Below are 23,367 nucleotides of genomic sequence, written 5' to 3'. Positions count from 1 at the left end.
ATCTTAATGAAGTTACAATCAAATGCTTTTGTCACCACACAATCTCTAAACCAAGATGTGACAATGGCAGTAGTGTGGTGAGTCTATGACCTTATACACCTGTGCTGGTAAGGGGAGTGTGATTTCACCAGTCCGTAATTTTTAATGCTGTGAAAATCCCACTCCCCCTGCTAAACCCATCTTGTTTTTTAGCAGTTTTTTTTTATTCAAAAAAAGGGCACCTGACCGCAATTGCTCCAGCTATTTTAATTGTATATCCATAAGCTATGTAAGATGTAAAATTGAAAGAATGAATGAAATAAATAATGCTTTTTGGGGCCCTAATGTGCTGGAAAATAACTATTAACCCTCTGGGGTCTGAGCTGTTTTCTGGGCCCTGGAGGTGTTCTGACATGCTCTGACATTTGTGCTTATTTCTGTTACTTGTGACATTTTCATGGCTAAAGTCTGATTACACTGTATTCAGCACAAACTCTGCTACAATAATATATCAGCAGCATGTATGTAAAAGTTTGTAGTTTTGAGATGATGACATTTATGCGTGGTTTGTGAAAATACAAAAAAAAAAAATTCTCACTGAAATAAGGCCATGAAACCCATACTGATTATTTCTTCACAAGACTTTTGAAAATTTTATCACGTAGCCTAGAATATTTGCTCCAAAACTATGTGAAAATCGCCCTGACTGCTCATTCAGATAAGACAATATATTGATTTAAAATTTGTACGACGTGTTTTGTGTGAGAAAGCTTTATGCGGGAGGTGTGATCACGTCATTAATATGTAAGCTTTTCACACCTGAGAAAGACAAAGACCCTCCCCTAACGGCCCTATTAGGAGCTATCAGGCCCTATCACACACACAAATGTTTCCAACAATATATAATATAATGAACACCAGGTTTGTTGTGCCTTGTAGGCATAGACTATGCGCAGTGCTGCATAAAATAATAACAATAACCTATAACAGCCTATAAATCTTCCAAAAGATTTCAGTAACAACTAGCTAGAGAAAAATATATTGATTATCATATGTTACTTCAAATGTTTCCATTCGTTATGATGATATGAAATGAGATAATAGTAAAAACATGAAGCCGTTTGGTGCGTTTTGCTTTTCAAACGCGATCGCGCTCCAAAATATGAAACATTCAAACGCGATCGCGCTCCAAAATATGAAACATTATGGTTACCATATACATATCTACGTTTGAGCAGATATCCACAAACACAGTAACAGTAAACACGGGTCTAAATATTATAATATTCACCATATATCTAGCAACAGTTCAACTGCAATGTGAAATTTATGCAACAATAACAAACTAATATGTAAGAATTTCTTACCTTACATCTTTCTTGTCTTCAAATCGCATTCTTCTTCTTCTGAGGTAAATCCAATGTAAGCTCACGGCGCGTCTTTCAAACTCGACGAAAAGCAGAGACTTGTGAAGTTTTTTCGTGCTTTGTTTTTGAGGTAACGAGCGCATTCGCGTTCCATGTGGAGATTTGCATGTGAATCTCTTTTGCGCGCGTGGGCGTGGTCAAATAAAAAATAATGAGCAAGCGTTTGAGATACTGGACATCTTGTTGGTTTTATACAAATTACTTAAACAGAGAATATTTGGTTTCAGTTTGAATCCGATCATTTAAAAGTACACACTTAAATGTTTATAAAGGTATATGGCTCATAAATGTGTGACAAGTATTCGCAGAGTTTGGTTTCAGTTTATAGACGTGCTCAAGAAAAAAAAGTTCACCGCGACGGGGAGGCAGAAAGCACACCCTGTTTATTTTCTTTATTTTACAAAAGCACAATGTTTTGATTTGATTGTAAGTGAACACATACAAAAGTAGAAATATCACAGATTCTTTTTTTATATTTCTTTTTTCTGTATGACCATAAATGACGGAGTAATTTAAGTTTATTGTGCTACAATGTGACGAAAATCCAGCAAAACGCATGGGCGCGTTTGTCGACCCCAGAGGGTTAAAGGTCCCATGACATGAAATTTTCACTTTCTGAGGTTTTTTAACATTAATATGAGTTCCCCTAGCCTGTATATGGTCCCCAAGTTTCTAGAAATTTCAATCGGTGTAAATCGAGCTTTTGCTATCTTTCTCTGCCTTTGAGAAAATGGAGGCTCATACGCGCTGATCTTGAATCTCCTCTTTATGACGTCATAAGGAGGAAATGTTACCTCCCGTGTCTCTGCTTTGCCCGCCCAGAGAATATTTTCCGCCCATGAGAAAATGCGATAGGAAGTAGGAACGCGCGCGCGATTTTAGTTTGTCCACGAGAGATATAATGGCTTTTGAGCGAGCGAAGCATAACAATTGCTCAATAATTTGATGTACAAATGAACACCGAAGGGTCAATACAGAGCTGGGCTTGCTGAACGTCTGAAACTAAAGTCTGGATCACTCTCTTTGGCTCAGCTACACACCTCGGACAAGTAAGTCAACTAATGATATATGTTATATAAATATTCACAAAATTTAGAATTTAATTAAATTAAATCACCAGATACTGTCGGTAGTTGAACATTTCTATTGTAAAACTGTTGTCAAATATTAAATGTTTATCTACTTGGTAAGCCCTGCCTTCTTTAATCAATTTGACATTGATGAGCTAGACCACTGAACTTTTTGTCATCTTAACAACAAACAGAGCACTGCGTAATGGAGTGCATCAGAGCAGCATCAAGAATATCAAATACATTGCAGTGAATCTCTTATTTGCATCTTAAGTATATTGCCAATGATAATGTCAGGTTTGCGAAAGTGTAGAACTCTGTGAGCTCGCACAAAACGCATCTTCAGCACAGCGACTCATTTAAACTTCTCTGATTGGCCGATGCGTTCATCAGACATGTCTGTGATTGGCTACAATGCTCAACGCTGCAAAAGCACATAGTAAGTACCTATAATGCAAAGGGAAACATAAATAAAACTGTAATATGCATTTTTCATGACTGGGTAATCGCGACAGCTGTAATATTATTCACATTTGTTTTTCTGATTAATTGTTTAGCTCTATGAGAAAGACAAGGTAACAAAATATTCGGGGCTTTACTAAAAACATTCGGGGCTTAAGCCCCCTTAGCCCAGCCCTAGTGCCGCCCCTGATGTCCTGTATGAACATAATGTAAAAAAAAGTATGTTTTTATGTTTCCACTGTTCGATCGCGCCTCTCTCTCACACACACGCACACACAACATATTCCAGCATTGCAATCTTGACATCGCAGCCTCTTCATTTTAGCCACAGAGCTAAGGCGGAGCTACAGATTAGTTGTCCCTAAAGAACCCACGTATCTAACAGTAATTCCGCATTACATTACATTAATTTGCACGCAAGTTTTATTTATTTTTATACCGTGTATTCTCCGTGTATATTCATGTACCGAACCGTGACGCCCGTACCGTTTCGGTTCAATACGAATACATGTACTGTTCCACCCCTACATGGCATACATACTGTAATATAAAATGCTGTATTTGATGCCACAAGTCTCCCTTCTGATGCATCTCTGACCAAGCTGATGTTACATGGTTATTAACAGTTTCCTCTCCCTTGTACTCTATCCTGCTCTGTTCACAAATGACAAATCTCTTTGTCACACGCACACAAGCACAGATACACACACAGATTTTGAACATAGTGGTTATTATAATCTAAGATAAATCGCTTATAATGTAAAAATAATTAATTACATTTGGTTATCTGTTTTGGAAATTGCAAACAAAGTAGAAACTTCATAGAATCTCTATCTATAGAAATCTTCTATTAACCATTAAAATCAATTGGATTAAATAATAGTTAAATTTATTAAATTAAACGAGGAGATACAAATCAAAAGTTTGATAGTAATCGCATTATGAAAGGCAGTTACTGTGAATGAAATCTTAATATAGATGAAACACTTATTTTGTGTTGTGAAAAGAATATTTTTTATTTTGTGGTTTGTACTAACACAATTGAAAACATGCTGAAATGTTTGAAAAAGTGCACTTTGTATGATCTGTTGTGACAATAGTACTATGAGTTTTGAAAATGTACACAGGGCTCAAAATAAACTCTTTTACTTGGTAGCACTGGTGCTCCCAACTTCAAAAATTTAGGAGCACCAGCAAAAATTTAAGAGCACCCACAAAAATTAAGGACCCAGAGAGTTTATACAACTACACAGTATTGTTATTTGTGTTACAAATATTCTTCTTATCACAGAAGAACTTGAATTGGAACTAGAATTAAAGATTATAGTTTGGATATAAACACTGACATCTACAGAAGCAATCAAAATAGAAAAAAGCACCTTTTGAAAGTAACATGGAGCTTCACATAACAATTGTATTGATTACATTGTTATACCACTAGGTGGCGACAAGTAACTTAAATGTAATTGTTATTGAATCATTCATTCAAGAGATTCGTTCAAAAAAACGCTGATTCATCCATTAATGAAACAAGCAAAGTATTTATTATGATATTAATCATATATTGCTATATAATACTAAATAAGCTATGTATTAATATTAATAAAAAATATTAATAAAAAAAAACATCCTCCCCATTAGCATTGGCGTGTTCCACCTCTTTAAGTGACGGCTTACAAAAGAAATCTGTCAGCGTTCGTTTCATCTTCTCTCTTAGGAGCTGATCACACCAAACACGTTTTTCATGTTCGAAAACGCAAGTCGCACAGCACTGCACCGATCACACAGAACGAGCAGTACGCTGAGTTTTTTGTTGCTAGGCAACCACCGAAACAGCTGTCCTGTCAGTCAAGTAAACATCAAATCAGCCTTTTAAATTTCACGCGGTATTCAGGTCCCTGTCACGTGACAACGGAGCGCAGTGAAAGGAAGTGAGAGTGATTGACATCTAATATTAACCAATCTAAAATCTGCTTTAAAGTTAAGAACGTAAGGATGAAGTTTGATTGGTTATGTAACGTTGGATAGAATGATGGTCCGGCCACCATGTATCAGCGCACATAAGGTACACACTGTGCAGTAATTTGCGAACGTTTTGTCGAGAAATGAAAACAGGTCGCACCACAACCATTATTTGCACTCGCACAAATGCTCCCAAATATATTTTTAGGTCGCACAGATTAAATTTCAGGAGCATATGCGACCAAAATGGTCGCAATTACAAGCCTTGGTACACCTTACTTGTGAAAATAGTGAATAAAAAAAAACTGTAGTGTTAATCAAAGAACAAAGGTAACAGAGAAAATTACTCATTGCTCTTGACCTAAATAACTTTTGTAGCTTTAGTAAGGATTAAAATATATTATATAAATATATAATATAGAAATAATAATAAAAAATTGATAGCTTTCAATTACACTGTAATGTTGAATGGCTATAATTGTTTCAAATGAAAATAAATATATATATCGAGACATCAGTAGCTGTATTAGTATCAGTGATACTGGCCTTCATTCAGAAAAAGATGCCATTAAACAAGTATTATTTAAAATATACTGTCTTTATGTTGTTTCTACATCAATTCGGAGATTAACTGTGAAATTATTACATTATAAAATATATTTAAAAAAAAAACGTATGAAACTGTTTTTAATTGCGATTAATAAAAAATATGATATAGTTCATTTTAATCGATTGACAGCACTAATTTTAATTTTTTTTTCCTCTGAAATTTTTTTTTTCATGGGTTAGTTCACCCAAAAATTAAAATTCTGTCAGTAATTACTCACCCTCATGTTGTTCCAACCCCGTAAGACCTTCGTTCATCTTCGGAACACAAATTAAGATATTTTTGATTAAATCTGAGAGCTGGATCACTCCTCCATAGGCTTCTCAGACATTATAACTTGCTGGCCCAGAAAATGCATTAAAGACATCGTTAATATAGTCCAAGTGACTACAGTGGCTCAATCTTAAGTTTATAAAGCGACGAGAATACTTTTTGTGTGTTCCGAAGATGAACGAAGGTCTTACGGGGTTGGAACAACATGAGGGTGAGTAATTACTGACAGAATTTTCATTTGTGGGTGAACTAACCCTTTAAAATATCTTGAATGTAACTACACCCTTGCTTCATTTAGTTTACGTGGAACCATGAATATACAAATTATCCCAGCCTCCACTCACTCAGAGATCTACTCGGTCAACTTTACTGTAGTTAATTAGCCTGGGTTTCCCCATGCTGCCTTGAGCACAGCGTGATTTTATTCACGCTGCTAGGCAGCCTGGATACCATGGACCAGATTTTCCCCTCAAAAAGCGAACCAATCACAGAACGGGGAGGGAGCAGCAAGACGATGACGACGTCTATGCGACACACCGAAGCAGTTTGTTTATATCTATGGATCCAACATGGAATCAGACGCGATGCAGCCTTAGATAGTGTTCTAAGTAGTTTAGAACGCAAGTTTATTTCGTCTTCTTCCTCGTCGAATTTCTGTCGCTCTACATACGTCATCTGGTATAATTGAAACGATTGGCTATGAGCTACGTACAGGCGCGATTGGCTATGATAGACATTCGTAGCGCCCAATAAACGGCTCTGGGCATTCATAAACCACGCCTCAAATACGAGAAAATGAACATGTGGTTCCCAGACCACGTCTCAATGAGAAGAGGTCTGACGTTAGCCAGGCTAGTAGATAACACTGCACAGTGGTACAACGTCGAACACGATAAGGCTGTCGCAGTGAAGGAATTTCCCTTGCGGTAATTTTGAGTGGCTCAATAGCGCAATATGCGGTATTATTGCCATTTATTTATTTATATTTATTTGTTTATATATATATATATATATATACAGTGAGGAAAATAAGTATTTGAAAACCCTGCTATTTTGCAAGTTCTCCCACTTAGAAATCATGGAGGGGTCTGAAATTGTCATCGTATGTGCATGTCCACTGTGAGAGACATAATCTAAAAAAAAAAATCCAGAAATCACAATGTATGATTTTTTAACTATTTATTTGTATGATACAGCTGCAAATAAGTATTTGAACACCTGAGAAAATCACTGTTAATATTTGGTACAGTAGCCTTTGTTTGCAATTACAGAGGTCAAACGTTTCCTGTAGTTTTTCACCAGGTTTGCACACACTGCAGGAGGGATTTTTGGCCCACTCCTCCACACAGATCTTCTCTAGATCAGTCAGGTTTCTGGGCTGTCGCTGAGAAACACGGAGTTTGAGCTCCCTCCAAAGATTCTCTATTGGGTTTAGGTCTGGAGACTGGCTAGGCCACGCCAGAACCTTGATATGCTTCTTACAGAGCCACTCCTTGGTTATCCTGGCTGTGTGCTTCGGGTCATTGTCATGTTGGAAGACCCAGCCTCGACCCATCTACAATGCTCTAACTGAGGGAAGGAGGTTGTTCCCCAAAATCTCGCAATACATGGCCCCGGTCATCCTCTCCTTCATACAGTGCAGTCGCCCTGTCCCATGTGCAGAAAAACACCCCCAAAGCATGATGCTACCACCCCCATGCTTCACAGTAGGGATGGTGTTCTTGGGATGGTACTCATCATTCTTCTTCCTCCAAACACGTTTAGTGGAATTATGACCAAAATGTTCTATTTTGGTCTCATCTGACCACATGACTTTCTCCCATGACTCCTCTGGATCATCCAAATGGTCATTGGCAAACTTAAGACGGGCCTTGACGTGCTGGTTTAAGCAGGGGAACCTTCCGTGCCATGCATGATTTCAAACCATGACGTCTTAGTGTATTACCAACAGTAGCCTTGGAAACGGTGGTCCCAGCTCTTTTCAGGTCATTGACCAGCTCCTCCCATGTAGTTCTGGGCTGATTTCTCACCTTTCTTAGGATCATTGAGACCCCACGAGGTGAGATCTTGCATGGAGCCCCAGTCCGAGGGAGATTGACAGTCATGTTTAGCTTCTTCCATTTTCTAATGATTGCTCCAACAGTGGACCTTTTTTCACCAAGCTGCTTGGCAATTTCCCCGTAGCCCTTTCCAGCCTTGTGGAGGTGTACAATTTTGTCTCTAGTGTCTTTGGACAGCTCTTTGGTCTTGGCCATGTTAGTAGTTGGATTGTTACTGATTGTATGGGGTGGACAGGTGTCTTTATGCAGCTAACAACCTCAAACAGGTGCATCTAATTTAGGATAATAAATGGAGTGGAGGTGGACATTTTAAAGGCAGACTAACAGGTCTTTGAGGGTCAGAATTCTAGCTGATAGACAGGTGTTCAAATACTTATTTGCAGCTGTATCATACAAATAAATAGTTATATTGAACAAAATCATATATTGTGATTTCTGGATTTTTTTTTTTTAGATTGTCACCTACGATGACAATTTCAGACCCCTCCATGATTTCCAAGTGGGAGAACTTGCAAAATAGCAGGGTGTTCAAATACTTATTTTCCTCACTGTATATATATCTCAAAGACAGACGCAGGTAATCGCACTCAGTCAGTCGATCTCTCTCATTTGTTTATTGTTTTATTCACAGAACAACAAGTTCCTGCAAAAAAGGACTACCCAGAAGCCATACCGGCTTATAAATAGGGCCCTTAAAGACACATAATCAGCACTAATAACAACAAATACTAATCCACCCACCCAATACCCATCTACACCAACAACACCACCATTCACCACAAAATATCCTCCCACCAGTCAGCATACATCACACATCTCATCCATCCCTTAAACAACGCCAATAATAGGGGTATTCAAACATCACAAAAAAGAAAATCAGATAAGTCAATAAAATATGAAACCTTCAGCCTTTTGGTGTCTATCAAGCATAATGTTGTAACAATTTGTGTTTAAAATGCTTTTTAAATATATCAAGAGAAGGTAGTTCCTTTATAGAATTGTCAATCTCATTCCAGATCCCAGGACCCTTACATGCTATACTAAAACTAGTACACTTCATCTTGCGCTTTTTCCCTCGTAATAGAGTTCTCCTTCTAGTGTTATGGTCATGCATACACGAGGTTACTGGAATGAGCAGCAAAGTGTTAGATGCAATTTATGAACTACATTATACATAATACAAGCATTTTGAAAACTATTGCACTCAGCGAGCTTCAAAAGCTCATACCTATAGAAAAGCGGACCAGAGGGAGCATCATAATTTGCCCATGATATAACACGTATAACTTTCTTCTGTAGAATCTGCAATTTTTCAAGATGGCTTGGATATGTGTTACACCATATAATATTACAATAATTTAGATGTGATTCAAAAAGTGACCGGTACAATGTTAGAAGAGCATCAAAAGGAAGATCATATCTTAATTTATAGAACAAACCAACATATTTTGACAATTCCTTTGTTAAAAACTCTATATGTTTTTTAAAGTTTAAGGACTCATCCAAATAAATTCCTAAGAATTTGATGTTCTCTACTCTTTCAATTACTTTATTATGTATTTTGATTTGTATACTTTCAATGTTTGTCCGACTTCTATTTGAACGAAATATAATAAATTTAGTTTTAGATACATTTACAGATAATTTATTGTATTTAAACCAACTATCTACTTTAACTAATTCCTCATTAACAAGCTTTTGTAAAATATCAAGATTTTTATGAGACAAGAAAAGATTAGTGTCATCTGCAAAAACAACCTGATGAAAAATATTTGATGAACTTATAATGTCATTTACATACAAAATAAAAAGAAGTGGACCTAATATGGAGCCCTGGGGGACTCCACAAACTATATCTGTGCATTCTGAATTACTACTGTTTATTTGGACAAATTGCTCCCTATCAGTTAGGTAGCTTTTGAACCAGCTGAGTGCCTTCCCTCTGACACCATAGTGTTGCAATTTCCCAATTAAAATTTCTAAATCAATGGTGTCGAAGGCTTTTGATAAATCTAAAAATACACCAATACCAGTCTCACCATTATCTATAGCGTCATTAATTTTCTCGATGAGATCCAGAATTGCCAAACAAGTAGAGCTCTTTTTCCTAAATCCATATTGAGATGGAATGAGTATATTCATTTTATCCAGGTAACCACTAAGTCTATTGTACACAACCCTCTCAAGCACCTTGGAAAAAGTAGGCAAAATGGATATAGGTCGATAGTTTTGTAAATTATTTTTATCACCAGATTTATAAATAGGTATAACTTTTGCAATTTTTGTCATTTTTGGTACTACACCATGAGATAAAGATAGGTTTATACAATAGACAAGTGGATCTAGAATTTCAATTGCAATAGATTTAACAACTTTGCTACATACAGATGGTACCCAACCAGAATGCCTATTACCGCCGCGCCAGCTGCCGCGGCAAAATCACTGCGGCGAAAATAAACCAGCCGCATTTCAAAGTTGTTCCCGAAATGACCGCCAGGTGGCGCAAAGGGACATTGTGCAAAACAGCAGCAATTGCCGTATTTTAAAATGTAAGTGGGTTAAATATAAAACCCTAAGCCTAATAGGCATATTTTTCATATATATAAATAGGCCTATTAGGCTACAACAGAATAGAACCAAAGATAGAATCAATTTTAGAACTGAAAAAATAGAATCAAAAGTTAAAAATAGAGACGATATTAGGAGCAATGACGCTGAATATTTTTACTATTCTATTGAGGAATTAGATAAATGAAGAGCTCTCTTCATTTATGCAATTGTATCGCTCTCGTGAGAGATACAATTGCATAGTAATTTATAGTGATTTCAAAAGCAGTCCTTAAAAAAATATACATGGAGTAGTGTGGCATAATTTTTGAGAGATCCTGGTTTCAATGCCCTTAATGTATATAGGCTAGGCTACTGCTTTAAAAAAACGTCACAACGCGTTTTGAGATTGTTTTGAATTAAACATTGAAGTTTAAAATGTAGTGTTTTGGCACACCAGGCCGAGTGGCGTTATGCATTGTTCAAAAATCAGGTTTTATTCTGGCATGTTGAATTGGCGTTAGAATTTTTTTTTAGATTTATTAGATTTAGATTTTAGATTTCGTTAGATTTATTTTTCTCATAACAGCTAAAATAACTTAATATATGCCTTGTCTTAATATGACCTACTTAATATAGGCAATAGGCATATAATAGCCTATATAATAAATTAGCTAAACTTGGCCACTAAATATTTAATTTTCAATTATTTTAAATATCACAATTAAAGTTTTAATTGTATTAAATCGAACAAGCGCAACAATCAGCATTTAATCAAATATTCTAAAAGATGTATTAATAATGTTATTTCAACATAATATCTCATTTTTTCGACATAATAACCTATGTGTGCGTGCAACAAGCAAGATGTGTATTTTATGCGTGCATTGATTTTTATCAATAAACTAGTGTTTTCTGACAGTGTCGACTGCAAAGATGAAGTTGACGATCGCCATATTTGTAGTGAACGCACCTAGAGAGAAATTCACATAAAGACATAATCAGAGAGTAGCCTTTTTCTTTTCGTTTTGAATTATTTCGTTTGAAGGCATTTCAAGCTTTGTGTATTTGATGTATTTATCATGTCTGTGTGAGGCATACGCTGAGTTTCGTTAAGTTAGGAGGATGAGATGAGCTCCAGCTGACGTGCAATGCGTGACCGCACGGGCGCCTCCATGATTAGTGTCTGTTATATTTGCTTCTCTTACTTATTAAATCCAGGCAAGGGTTGATGAAAAATTGATTAAAATTAAGATACAATTTATAGAAAACGAAATTCACTTTAAAGAAAGGTTTTCTACTAAACAAAACTTAATGAAGTGGTCAAAATCATGTCTGACCCACTCCATATCCATCTCTCGATATAATGCATCCTATCTTACTCGTGCTGTTCACTTTTCATATTCAACATAGATGGAAAAAAATAACATTAGAATATTTTAACAAATATGATACTAAATGAGATTATTTAATGGCTTCAACAGTATATGCCTATAGACTCTATTTGTACAAATTGCTGCACATTAATTTAATTAAATAAAAACCTTGTAACGAATTCACACTGTAGGGGTAGACTGTGTACAGTTGAGACACCTTAAATAACTTGCGTTCGCAGCAAACACAAGTTGTGATTTTTGCTGTGCACTTGCATATTAGTGTCAGCTGAAGGAAATATACCAGACCTCTTGGAACTTTAATTGAATACATAGCGTTGGTAAAGCATACTGAAATTACATCCCTACAAATTTATTAGGCCCTACTGAAAATAAATGTATCGAATTTAAGCAAAGTAGCCTAAATGTTAAGACTGTAAGCCCTTTGCTTTTTAGTAGCCTATAAAGGACTCTTATAGCCGACTTTGTGTTACTTTAATTTGTAAAGGATTTTTTTAACTCAAACATTAACACTGAAATAAATGAAACTAAATGATTGTAAAATTTTTGGCACACCACGACGAGTGGCGCTATGCATTGTTCTAAAGCCAGGTTTTATTCTGGCATGTTGAATTAGTGTTCGACAAACGCGGCGGCGCGTTCATTTGAATGAAGAGCGCTTCTCGCTCGTGCGAGCGAACACACACTGGAACGTTAGGCCATGTCGCATCGAGTGAATCGTGGCCGAGTGGTTGAACTTAAGTTACGATAATTTAGATGACACGGGTTCGAATCCCGAACTAACTTAGACTATTGATATTTTTATATTAGCCTATTAATGCATTTTATAGTCTATTGTTGACGCAGAGAGATTTGTCTAGTTCTAAAACATAGTTTTTTTTTTTTTGCTTATAGTCTATTTACAAAATAAAATCACCATGCATTTCCATTTTACACTAAGGAGCAAATATTATACAATGACTTTACTTCTGTAGCCTATAATAATTCCAATGGTAATTTCAAAAGCAGTATACTGTATATATATATATATATGACGTTTAAACGACAAACAATAAAATCAGAACCAGTATTCTGTTGCGTTCATAGTGGCAGTAATGCATCCACGGCTTTTCAAAATGTCACAAAGCGTTTTGAGATTGTTTTGAATGAAATATTGAAGTTTATAATGAAGTGTTTTGGCACACCACAACGAGTGGCAAATGTTTTGCAAACTCAGTTAGCCTGTGGGGGGTTTGGAGAAGGCAATAGTTGCTTTATCGTGGGGGTGCAGGACAGAGGTGTTAATGTTCCTTCTTTCATATGGAGAGTGTCGGAGCCAGCCTGTTGAGCAAGCAAAGGCAAAATTCTTTTAAGGATTAATCTCAAAATCTCCAAAAGTCCATAGCCTATGTGCAGTAGGCCCTATATATTATTAAATTATATATTGTAGTTTTATTGATTGTATTTAAAGGTTTTCCACACACAATTTAAATTATGCAGATACTTGCTCTTTAATTCGCGACCCACCTCGTTTTATTGTAAGGTGAATTCAGCAAGGCATGTTGTATCTTTGAAGGAACAAAAGCTATTTGTTACATTTTTTTCTTTCGTGATTTGTGTGGATGACACACAGCGACATATACAGTATTATCAGCTGTGTGGTGTTTTTTTTACGCTGAAATGCTTAATTTCGAGAAAGACCCGCCGCGCAGTGAGGGAGACCAAACTTACTAAAAAAATATCCAGCGCCAGAGAGGCGAAGAAAAACGCCTGTTCTTAATTTATGTTGCTTTGAACTTTTTTCGTTTTGTACCGTTTTAATTTTTTAATTTAGCTGCAATTTCTTTGACAATAGAAATTTAAAATGTTGCAAGAATAAGATTCTGTGTTTCTTATTTTGCATCACAAAGGGAATAAAATCGCATCGATGCAACCCTGTTTAAATAAATAAACTTTCCCGACACTTTATTCATACCTTGAAATGTGCGATGGGTTTTCAAACTTAATTAATTTTCTTTTTCTTTTACATTTTCATTGTTTATTTTTTAATTGAAAGCAATACTGTACTGAAAGTATTTTTCTGATTTGTTCGATCTGTTTTGAAAAATGTCTTCCGTTGCTATGGCCGGGTATCACTGTCAGTCAGCTCAATCTCGTGAATGATTCACACACACAAAAAAAATAATTTAGCAGATTAAAGACGAGCTTCATCATCTTCATTTTCTGGTGCAATCGGCTGACAGTCTTCCTTCATCAGATGTGTCGTCTTTGCAGCGGCTCAACTGGAATGTAGCAAATTGATGTTGTAATGTACAATTGATAATTAAACAAGATGATTGACTTTAATAAACAGATGCATATTTAAGCATCAAGAACGGAAAAACATAAACACTGTCGGCTACACTGAGATTCGATCTCAGATCGTTTGAAGCTCCGAGAGGCTATTGTTATTGCATTGACCACAGAGCTATCGTCTGAATAGCCTAGGTAAACTATTTTCTCTGTTTTAAAAGTTTGTCATATTCTTTTTTATTTGTTTATTTTTTTTAACATTGGCAATTTACTGTCTCGAAATTATGTGTCGAAAAAATGTTTAAAAAGTGTTTTTACAATACCATGTGCTGTCTGTTTGTTTATTTATTTATTTATTTATTATTATTATTATGCAGATGTTAATTCAGCCATTCTGTTGGATAAAAATTGTCCCTAATGTAAAATGGAAATTAATGGTAATTTTATTTTATAAATATAAAATATTTAAAATAGGCTATGAGAAAAAAACAATAGGCTATGGTGTAGCAATATTTTAGAACTATCAAATCTTTCTGCATTAATAATAAAAAAGTAGCCCATGTTTGTTCGGGATTTGAACGTTATAGCCTACCACTCGGCGACGAATTTGTTTTGTTTTATATTGTTTGAAATGTATTTTTACATATTTTGCTCTCGTTAATGTTAACCAATTCTGAGCGTAATAGGCCTATATTTTTTCCCTAAAAGTTTGTTTTATTATCTGCTTTGTTTGTTTATATTTTTACATATTCAATCAGTCTCATTTTTGTTCAAATAATGAAAAAAGTTTTTTTTTTTTTTTTTTTTTTTACAAGATCTTGCGCCATGTTTTTTTTTTTTTTTTTTTTTTTAATAAACAGATAGGAAACTTACCTTTTAAAATGCCGCAGTTGCTGCTGTGCGCGAACGACTTTGAAATTGGACTGGTTTATTTTTGCTGCGGCAGTAGGCTAATAGGCATTGTGGTTGATTATTTATTAAAGAATTCAAATGATAATCATAACAACATGTAAGCCTATTTAATTCTGAATATAACAAAGAATGCTTAAACTGACTAACATCGGGTAACTGCAAGTCCTGAAAATGTTTTAATTTTACGGTAAATTATTTTAATTTATTTCACTGTTATGTTTCAGTTAATAAATCTACAAACACATTAAAATAACACGAAGTAAGTAACCTATTGACATAGCCTTTCTAAATTATAGAAAAACTGGGCACACAATGTTAACGTGTGTCTACTTTGTTTAAATTTAATGAATTTGAATTCGTTTAACCACAATATTTATCTTGAATTTATCTGTGACCTCAGCTCAGATTACTGCCGCGGCAGATTACGTCATAAAGAGAATAAACTGACACTTTTGAAGTCTGTGATTACAGCGCCACTCAGCGGTAAAAGGCAGCAAATACACATCCCAATTTTGCCGCCGCGGGAACGGCGGCGGTAAAAGTCTCATTCTGGTTGGCCACCATCTGTATATCATCCACGCCAGCAGTATAAGAGCTTTTCATATTCATAATAATTTTCAAAACTTCCATTTAGTCGTTACACAGTCCAGGATTATAGACGCAGTTTTTTGACATCAGACAGCTTATTTAAGACGTGCCTCTGATCTGATTTGGTCAGTAAATACAGGCGTCCGTCCTGAGTCCAGTTGGCTGCAAGTTTGTCCTTATACTTTTTCCGCAGATCGTCCAGTAGTTTGGCCTGCTTCGCAGTTAAGCTCTCCATGATGTACATCTTTGGTGTTGATCCCTTTAGTCGTTTTTTCGTCCTGTAGACCATGTCTCTAATATTGTAATTAGAAAACTTGACTATGATCCCTCTTGGTCTTTCCCTCCCGAATCTGGATCCCAAACGGTGACACCTGTTGATGTCTCCAGGCTTCACATCAATATTTAGATTGGATTTCATAATGTTCATAATCACATTACTTGTATTTTCACGGTCATTCTCCGGGACACCATAGAGGACAAGACAGTTTCGCCTGGAGTACTGTTCTTGCTCATCCAAGATGTCCTCAATTTCATTGTATTTGTTTTGTAGATCGATTACTTTGTCAACCGTGTCTTGCAATTCATATTTCAGTGAGTCTTTTACAGATTCGGCGATAGAGGCAGTAATGGCTTGTTTAATAGGTTCAATCAAGGAATCAACCAATAATTGACTAATTTTACGAATAAAGCCATAATCCTGGAAAAGTGCATCAATCTGTTTGCTTACTGTGTCCTCAATGGCAGCAATTTGCGCAGGTTGTTGCATTTCCCCCGCAGAAGGAGCTCCACTTTTACCCCGAGGCATCCTGAGATGTTTTGGCGTCTCTCCGAGTCACGCCGAACGTAGGAAGCCAAGCCGTGCCAGGCCGAATATACAAACTTGTTACAAGAGTCTTCGTCTAATATAATGTCGTAGGGTTGCAAACACCTTTAGGCACACAGCAGAGGCAAACCGCTGATCAAATGCACCAAAGAATCATACTATTTGTTAGGTTTTGCTGGATGATCCAAGCAGTGTTTTACCAGCACGCTTCTCGCGTTGATGACGTCATTCCAGTTATTTGTGGCAGGGGCGGAGCAAAGTAAAGCTCCACCCCCAACTCAGGGGGTGGAGTCATTCACTGTCTGTTTAGGCTAAAGTGCAAATCCACGAAGCCTCTGTACAAATGACCATGATAAACAGTCTTGTTATCATTAGTAATTTATTTAACATTTAATTCACATGCACAAAGTTCAAAACAATAAGGGTATAGCCTTATGAGTAAAGAAAACACGTGAATATCGCAGTTGCTGCAGTTACTTGCAATCCTGTGCAGTTGGCTTGTCAGTAGCGCGGTACTACAATATTTCGGTTATCGCGCCAGCCCTACATAACGGTAATTAAAATGATTAACCTTTTGCCTGACTAATGTTTTGCTAATGTTACACAAACCATGTTCCCATTTGCCATCTGTTCACATTTTATTTGTATTTAGCCTTCATACAAACAAGAAATGTGAAATTGTCATCAAATAAACATAAGACTCTCAGCATATTAATATAAATGTACACTATAAATGTAGTTTACATGAACGCTAAACAAGTGGTCGGGATGATGTGCAAGTTCATATTTCACAAGCATCAATCGGAATTGATTTTTTGACATAAGCACACTGCACAAATATACAGAGCTTCCTGTTGTTTGCGCAGTTTATTTGTTTATGAACATATGAACTGTTGTGCCAGGCTGCTTATATTTATCACGCAGTAAAAATGCCCCTCCCCGCGCCTAAAACCAGTAGTCTGTGGATGACAATCCGAAAGAGCAAGGACTGGTAGGACGTTGTCCTGCTCCACTTAACAGACGCTGAGTGAAATGAGAATTTTAGAATGACTGGACCAGACGGGACGCTCAAATATATGACACTTTATTCAACAGGAAGAGCAGCTCGTTCCGCTCGTCATATGTCAATGTGCTATTTCTGTCATTGCACATGCGCAGTCCTTTGAGTTTAGGTTTTCAATCTGATCAAGTGTTTACATGTTCTCTCGATCAGATTAGAAAAGAATAAACAACCCCTTTCAATCCGATCAAAATTTAATTCAGATCAAGCCCAATCGGATCGATTAAGGTATTTTATCGGTTGTCGGATAATAGTCTTAAGAGAATTTACAATTAGCATTAGCCAGCACTTTTTGCTTTGATGTCAGGCACTATTAGCCTGGTTCTACCAGACTCTCTTACATTTCATTTGTACAGAGAGTCTGGCCTCGCTCCATTGAGAAACGTTTACTTCCTTGTAGGCGGGTTCTCTGTTAAAGTTCAAAACTATTGGATCTGCCCAGAGTCACTCAGGATCTGCCATAGCCAATCGCTAACGTGTGGTCGTCCGAATGATCAGAGGATTATGTTTAGAATAAGATGTCTGTCTTTTATAAAGTTTATAAAGCGACGAGAATACTTTTTGTGCGCAAAAACAAACAAAAAAAACGACTTTATTCCACTATTCATTTCCTTCTCTCTGTTCCTCGAGTCTTGATAAAGCAGCGCGTCTGTGTGTTGTACGTCACACGTAGGCTCACTATTGGCCGACGCTAGTCGTGTGTGATCACATCAACGTCATCGTTCTCAGCCACTCCCTCTATTCGCTGATTGGTCCTACAAAAAAATTGTTTCTGGAAACCTAAGAATATACAGCAGTCCCAGATGTAGTACTGAAGGAAAATGAAATTGAGCGGAAGTACGTAGGAGGGCGGAGCCAGGCTAAGGCACTATGGCTCCCGGTAAACATGTTACTATGGTGGCTGGTGGTTGTTATTGTAAGTGTACACAAATAACAGTAAACCCTTTACAGTTTAGAATGATGTATTGAAAATGACGGATTAATTTAAGTCGATTTTGCTGCTATGTGGAAAAAATCCACCAAAACCCAGAGGATTAAAATAATCTTACTGTAGCCAAGTTCAAGCTCAGGGAAGGAGGCAGGAATGATTAATAACACAAAAACAAACATGTCACGGCCGACTGTTGCACACAAAACATAAAACAAAGTTGCAACGCAAATGTCCCAGGCCTGGTCCCCTCTCGCCTTTCACTGTCGTAGCTCCTTCTTTTACCCTTCCAAAACTACTCCGTGGGACTTGAGACCGCTGTTTTGCGCGCTTATTAACATTTGCTCCGCTTCAACGGCTCTTGGCCCCCAATTTGCTTCATGCCACTCTTACTGACCCCAAACTTTTGATAGTGTACATGATCAGGGTTCCCATAGTCCTTATATGGATGTCTAAATGTAGTGTGGACTGCTTATGAATCCAGACAAAGAATCAGGTCTGAGAACAGTTATGTCCTGTTGCACACACAGAAGAGGCTGTTTTTCTGGTGCACATATCATTTTTATTTCGGTCACACACTGTGCAATCTTCAAATTCAACAAAGACAACAATAAATTAGTTTTTGTTTCACAGTGTTGAAATAGCTGGACTCTATACAAGCACTTAACGCAGCTATTTAACTTTATAACTGTAAACTCTCTTTACAAAAACATTGAGTGCACTGAAAATTAATCTCTTTTAAACATTGTCAAGTCGCGATCTCCCGCACGACATCCGACAGCACGGCCGCGGACATACGCCTGAGTAGCTAGTCGGATGAAAAAAGTTCTCTCGCTGCAGTTTCTGAATTTACCATAATCATAGTAAAGCTGCCTTTCCACTGCACACGACATTCGCATATGATCGGAACTCCACGCAGCTCCCGTAGGACTCTCCATTGGAAATGAATGACTTCCGGTCCGACGGCTGTCGTTTGTCGTGTGCGTTTGAAAGGTGGCTAAATAGGTGCACACCCATTTTTTTGAGCGGCTGGCTTGACCGTGTATTTTCAAACCGCGGCTCGCTTGACCATAGTCTGGTGACCCCGATCAGGCCAGACCTGCCTTCCGTTTATATTATACGCCTTCGGTTTCCACTATACGCCTTCTGTTTCCACTATACTTTCTTTCACACATACATACATTATTCTATTACATACACACAGGGCCAGCTCTAGCCCTTTGGTTGCCCTAGGTGTCAAGCCTTTATTTGTTATAATTTCGATGATTATGGCTTACAGCTTATGAAAACCCCAAATTCAAAATCACAGAAAATTAGAATTGATATGAATTGATATGTCATAAGCTGTAAGCCATAACAAAGTCTTGAAATATCTCACTTTGCATGTAATGAGTCTATATAATATATTAGTTTCACCTTATAAGTTGAATAATTGAAATAAATGAACTTTTGTACGATATTCTAGTTTTTCGAGTTTCACCTGTAGTCACTCCAACACTTCAACAAGCAAAATATTACTTAAATGATACACTCTAATAAATTGCACATACAAAAATGCTACAAAGAATGTTCATTGATGAACAAACAAAAATGCTCTAATAGTCACTCCAACACTTCAACAAGCAAATTATGACTTGAAGAATCAACTGTAAATTGTTTATACACAAATTCTACAAAGAATGTTCAAGGATATTTACCAAATTGGATTAATTTAAGCAAATTATGACCATTAAACTGGTTTAACTATACCTTCTACAAACAAATGTGCTATTATGGATAATGTATGTACCACTACAAAATTAAAATATTTAAGTTCTTTTAGTTCTATCTCAAATTATAAAATATTAACAGTTGTTTCTGCCATTTCTATTCACCTTCAAAGTAACTATAGCTAGCAAACTATAGCTTATTGACAGCAATGAAACGTCCAATATTAGGTGATGTAGGCTACAATACTAAGTAGCCTAAATTTATTTCATTGGACACCTTAATAGCTAAGATGAGAAGACTTACTCCGTTTTCGTCCCTGTGCACCAGAGGTTTAGACCGCTTCATTTTCGATCAACGCGCCAGCAGCTGAGCACTTCCGTAACGTAACGTAACGCAACCCTCCCGCCCCCCGCCAATCCAGAAATGGTCGACAAAAATCATAAATTCAATCTAATAATCAGGTTGACAAGTAATTAAACGTGTGGTTGAGGGGGCGCCCTTTGCCCTTTGATCATGTTTAATAAACATGTTTTATTTCGCGTTTCGTTCTAATTTTATGATTAATATGGGAAGTAGATAGGGCGACACTAGAGTGCGTCCGCGCCCCCAACACATTTGTCGCCCTAGGCAACCGCCTAGTTCGCCTATAGCAATCGCCGGCCCTGCATACACATATTTTTTTCAGACATACATACACATTTTTTTCAGACATACATACATTTTCTTCTTACATATATTTATTATTTATAATAATAAATGCATACTTTGAATACATTTGCATAAGAGTAAAATGTATATACAGTGAGGAAAATAAGTATATGAACACCCTGCTATTTTGCAAGTTCTCCCACTTAGAAATCATGGAGGGGTCTGAAATTGTCATCGTAGGTGCATGTCCACTGTGAGAGACATAATCTAAAAAAAAGAAATCACAATGTATGATTTTTTAACTATTTATTTGTATGATACAGCTGCAAATAAGTATTTGAACACCTGAGAAAATCAATGTTAATATTTGGTACAGTAGCCTTTGTTTGCAATTACAGAGGTCAAACGTTTCCTGTAGGTTTTCACCAGGTTTGCACACACTGCAGGAGGGATTTTGGCCCACTCCTCCACACAGATCTTCTCTAGATCAGTCAGGTTTCTGGGCTGTCGCTGAGAAACACGGAGTTTGAGCTCCCTCCAAAGATTCTCTATTGGGTTTAGGTCTGGAGACTGGCTAGGCCACGCCAGAACCTTGATATGCTTCTTACAGAACCACTCCTTGGTTATCCTGGCTGTGTGCTTCGGGTCATTGTCATGTTGGAAGACCCAGCCTCGACCCATCTTCAATGCTCTAACTGAGGGAAGGAGGTTGTTCCCCAAAATCTCGCAATACATGGCCCCGGTCATCCTCTCCTTAATACAGTGCAGTCGCCCTGTCCCATGTGCAGAAAAACACCCCCAAAGCATGATGCTACCACCCCCATGCTTCACAGTAGGGATGGTGTTCTTGGGATGGTACTCATCATTCTTCTTCCTCCAAACACGTTTAGTGGAATTATGACCAAAAAGTTCTATTTTGGTCTCATCTGACCACATGACTTTCTCCCATGACTCCTCTGGATCATCCAAATGGTCATTGGCAAACTTAAGACGGGCCTTGACGTGCTGGTTTAAGCAGGGGAACCTTCCGTGCCATGCATGATTTCAAACCATGACGTCTTAGTGTATTACCAACAGTAACCTTAGAAAAGGTGGTCCCAGCTCTTTTCAGGTCATTGACCAGCTCCTCCCGTGTAGTTCTGGGCTGATTTCTCACCTTTCTTAGGATCATTGAGACCCCACGAGGTGAGATCTTGCATGGAGCCCCAGTCCGAGGGAGATTGACAGTCATGTTTAGCTTCTTCCGTTTTCTAATGATTGCTCCAACAGTGGACCTTTTTTCAGCTGCTTGGCAATTTCCCCGTAGCCCTTTCCAGCCTTGTGGAGGTGTACAATTTTGTCTCTAGTGTCTTTGGACAGCTCTTTGGTCTTGGCCATGTTAGTAGTTGGATTCTTACTGATTGTATGGGGTGGACAGGTGTCTTTATGCAGCTAACGACCTCAAACAGGTGCATCTAATTTAGGATAATAAATGGAGTGGAGGTGGACATTTTAAAGGCAGACTAACAGGTCTTTGAGGGTCAGAATTATAGCTGATAGACAGGTGTTCAAATACTTATTTGCAGCTGTATCATACAAATAAATAGTTAAAAAATCATATATTGTGATTTCTGGATTTTTTTTTAGATTATGTCTCTCACAGTGGACATGCACCTACGCTGACAATTTCAGACCCCTCCATGATTTCCAAGTGGGAGAACTTGCAAAATAGCAGGGTGTTCAAATACTTATTTTTCTCACTGTATGTGAAAGGAGAATGTATGTGTGTGAGAGTAGAAATGTATATATGTGAAAGGAGAATGTATGTGTGTGTGAGAGTAGAAATGTATGTATGTGAAAGGAGAATGTATGTGTGTGAGAGTAGAAATGTATGTATGTGAAAGGAGAATGATTTTTAAACAATGGGAAAAGTCATGAAAATAAATTTCATGTTTTATGACAAATTTTGGGTGGATTGTCATGTCTTTATTCTGTGTAAGTGTGTCAGCAAGCCTCGTCTAATGAAATGATCAAACCCATCCTGGGAAGAATTGGAGTCTCTCTGATCTTCAGGTACCACAGGACACAAGAGTGGAATAAGGTGCGTGTGTATCCTGTTTGTGCAAGTATGCTGTATAGTAGTAAACCTTTGACTGAAAACTGTGTGTTTGTCTTGCATGTTCTTAGGGAGTGAAGCTGGTCAGTGTGATGTTCAGACTGCACATTGAGTTCATTACTCTGAAGGGGATTATGGGGAATGAACACGGGGTGTCTCGCTGTCAACTGGTCACTATGGCAACAGAGCTCTTCCTTTACAGCGGGAGTATTGAGGGAGCTTTGAAAATGCTGAGAGGTAAAAAGGAGATATGCAACTTTTGTGCGTGTTGTTCAGAATCTGGAAATAAGGGATTACTAGTGTATGTTTTTCTTTTCCTTCAGCTGATGGATGGTTTGTGAGCTCAAGCATGTGGCCTTGTGAGCAGGCTGACATAGAAAGTCGAAAACATGTCCTGACTCTCTTAGCTGGAAAGACATCACACAGAGACACCTTAGAGATTCTTACCAACTTACCTGGACTCAGACAACCGATAAGCAAGTTATTTCATCTTTCATCTTCTCCCATTGTGATATACACACACAGTGTTTCCCACAGATTAGAAAGCAATT

The 23,367-nt window shown here is 37.3% G+C and overlaps 1 protein-coding gene across 2 annotated transcripts in view; it reads left to right on the top strand.

Annotated features, from left to right (window-relative positions):
* Positions 1–23,367, top strand: part of topaz1 (testis and ovary specific TOPAZ 1) — a 140,791-nt gene that overhangs the window by 95,772 nt on the left and 21,652 nt on the right. For both annotated transcript variants that reach the window (XM_081375650.1, XM_081375651.1), the window contains exons 14-16: positions 22,701–22,801; positions 22,888–23,053; positions 23,140–23,292. In XM_081375650.1, coding sequence (XP_081231776.1) covers positions 22,701–22,801; positions 22,888–23,053; positions 23,140–23,292 — 420 coding nt within the window. The remainder of the gene's footprint in view (positions 1–22,700; positions 22,802–22,887; positions 23,054–23,139; positions 23,293–23,367) is intronic.

This window comes from Scardinius erythrophthalmus (assembly GCF_964197995.2).
Source record: "Scardinius erythrophthalmus genome assembly, chromosome: 10".
NCBI classification, from domain to species: Eukaryota; Metazoa; Chordata; class Actinopteri; order Cypriniformes; family Leuciscidae; genus Scardinius; species Scardinius erythrophthalmus.
This window is presented reverse-complemented; position numbering and strand designations above follow the sequence as displayed.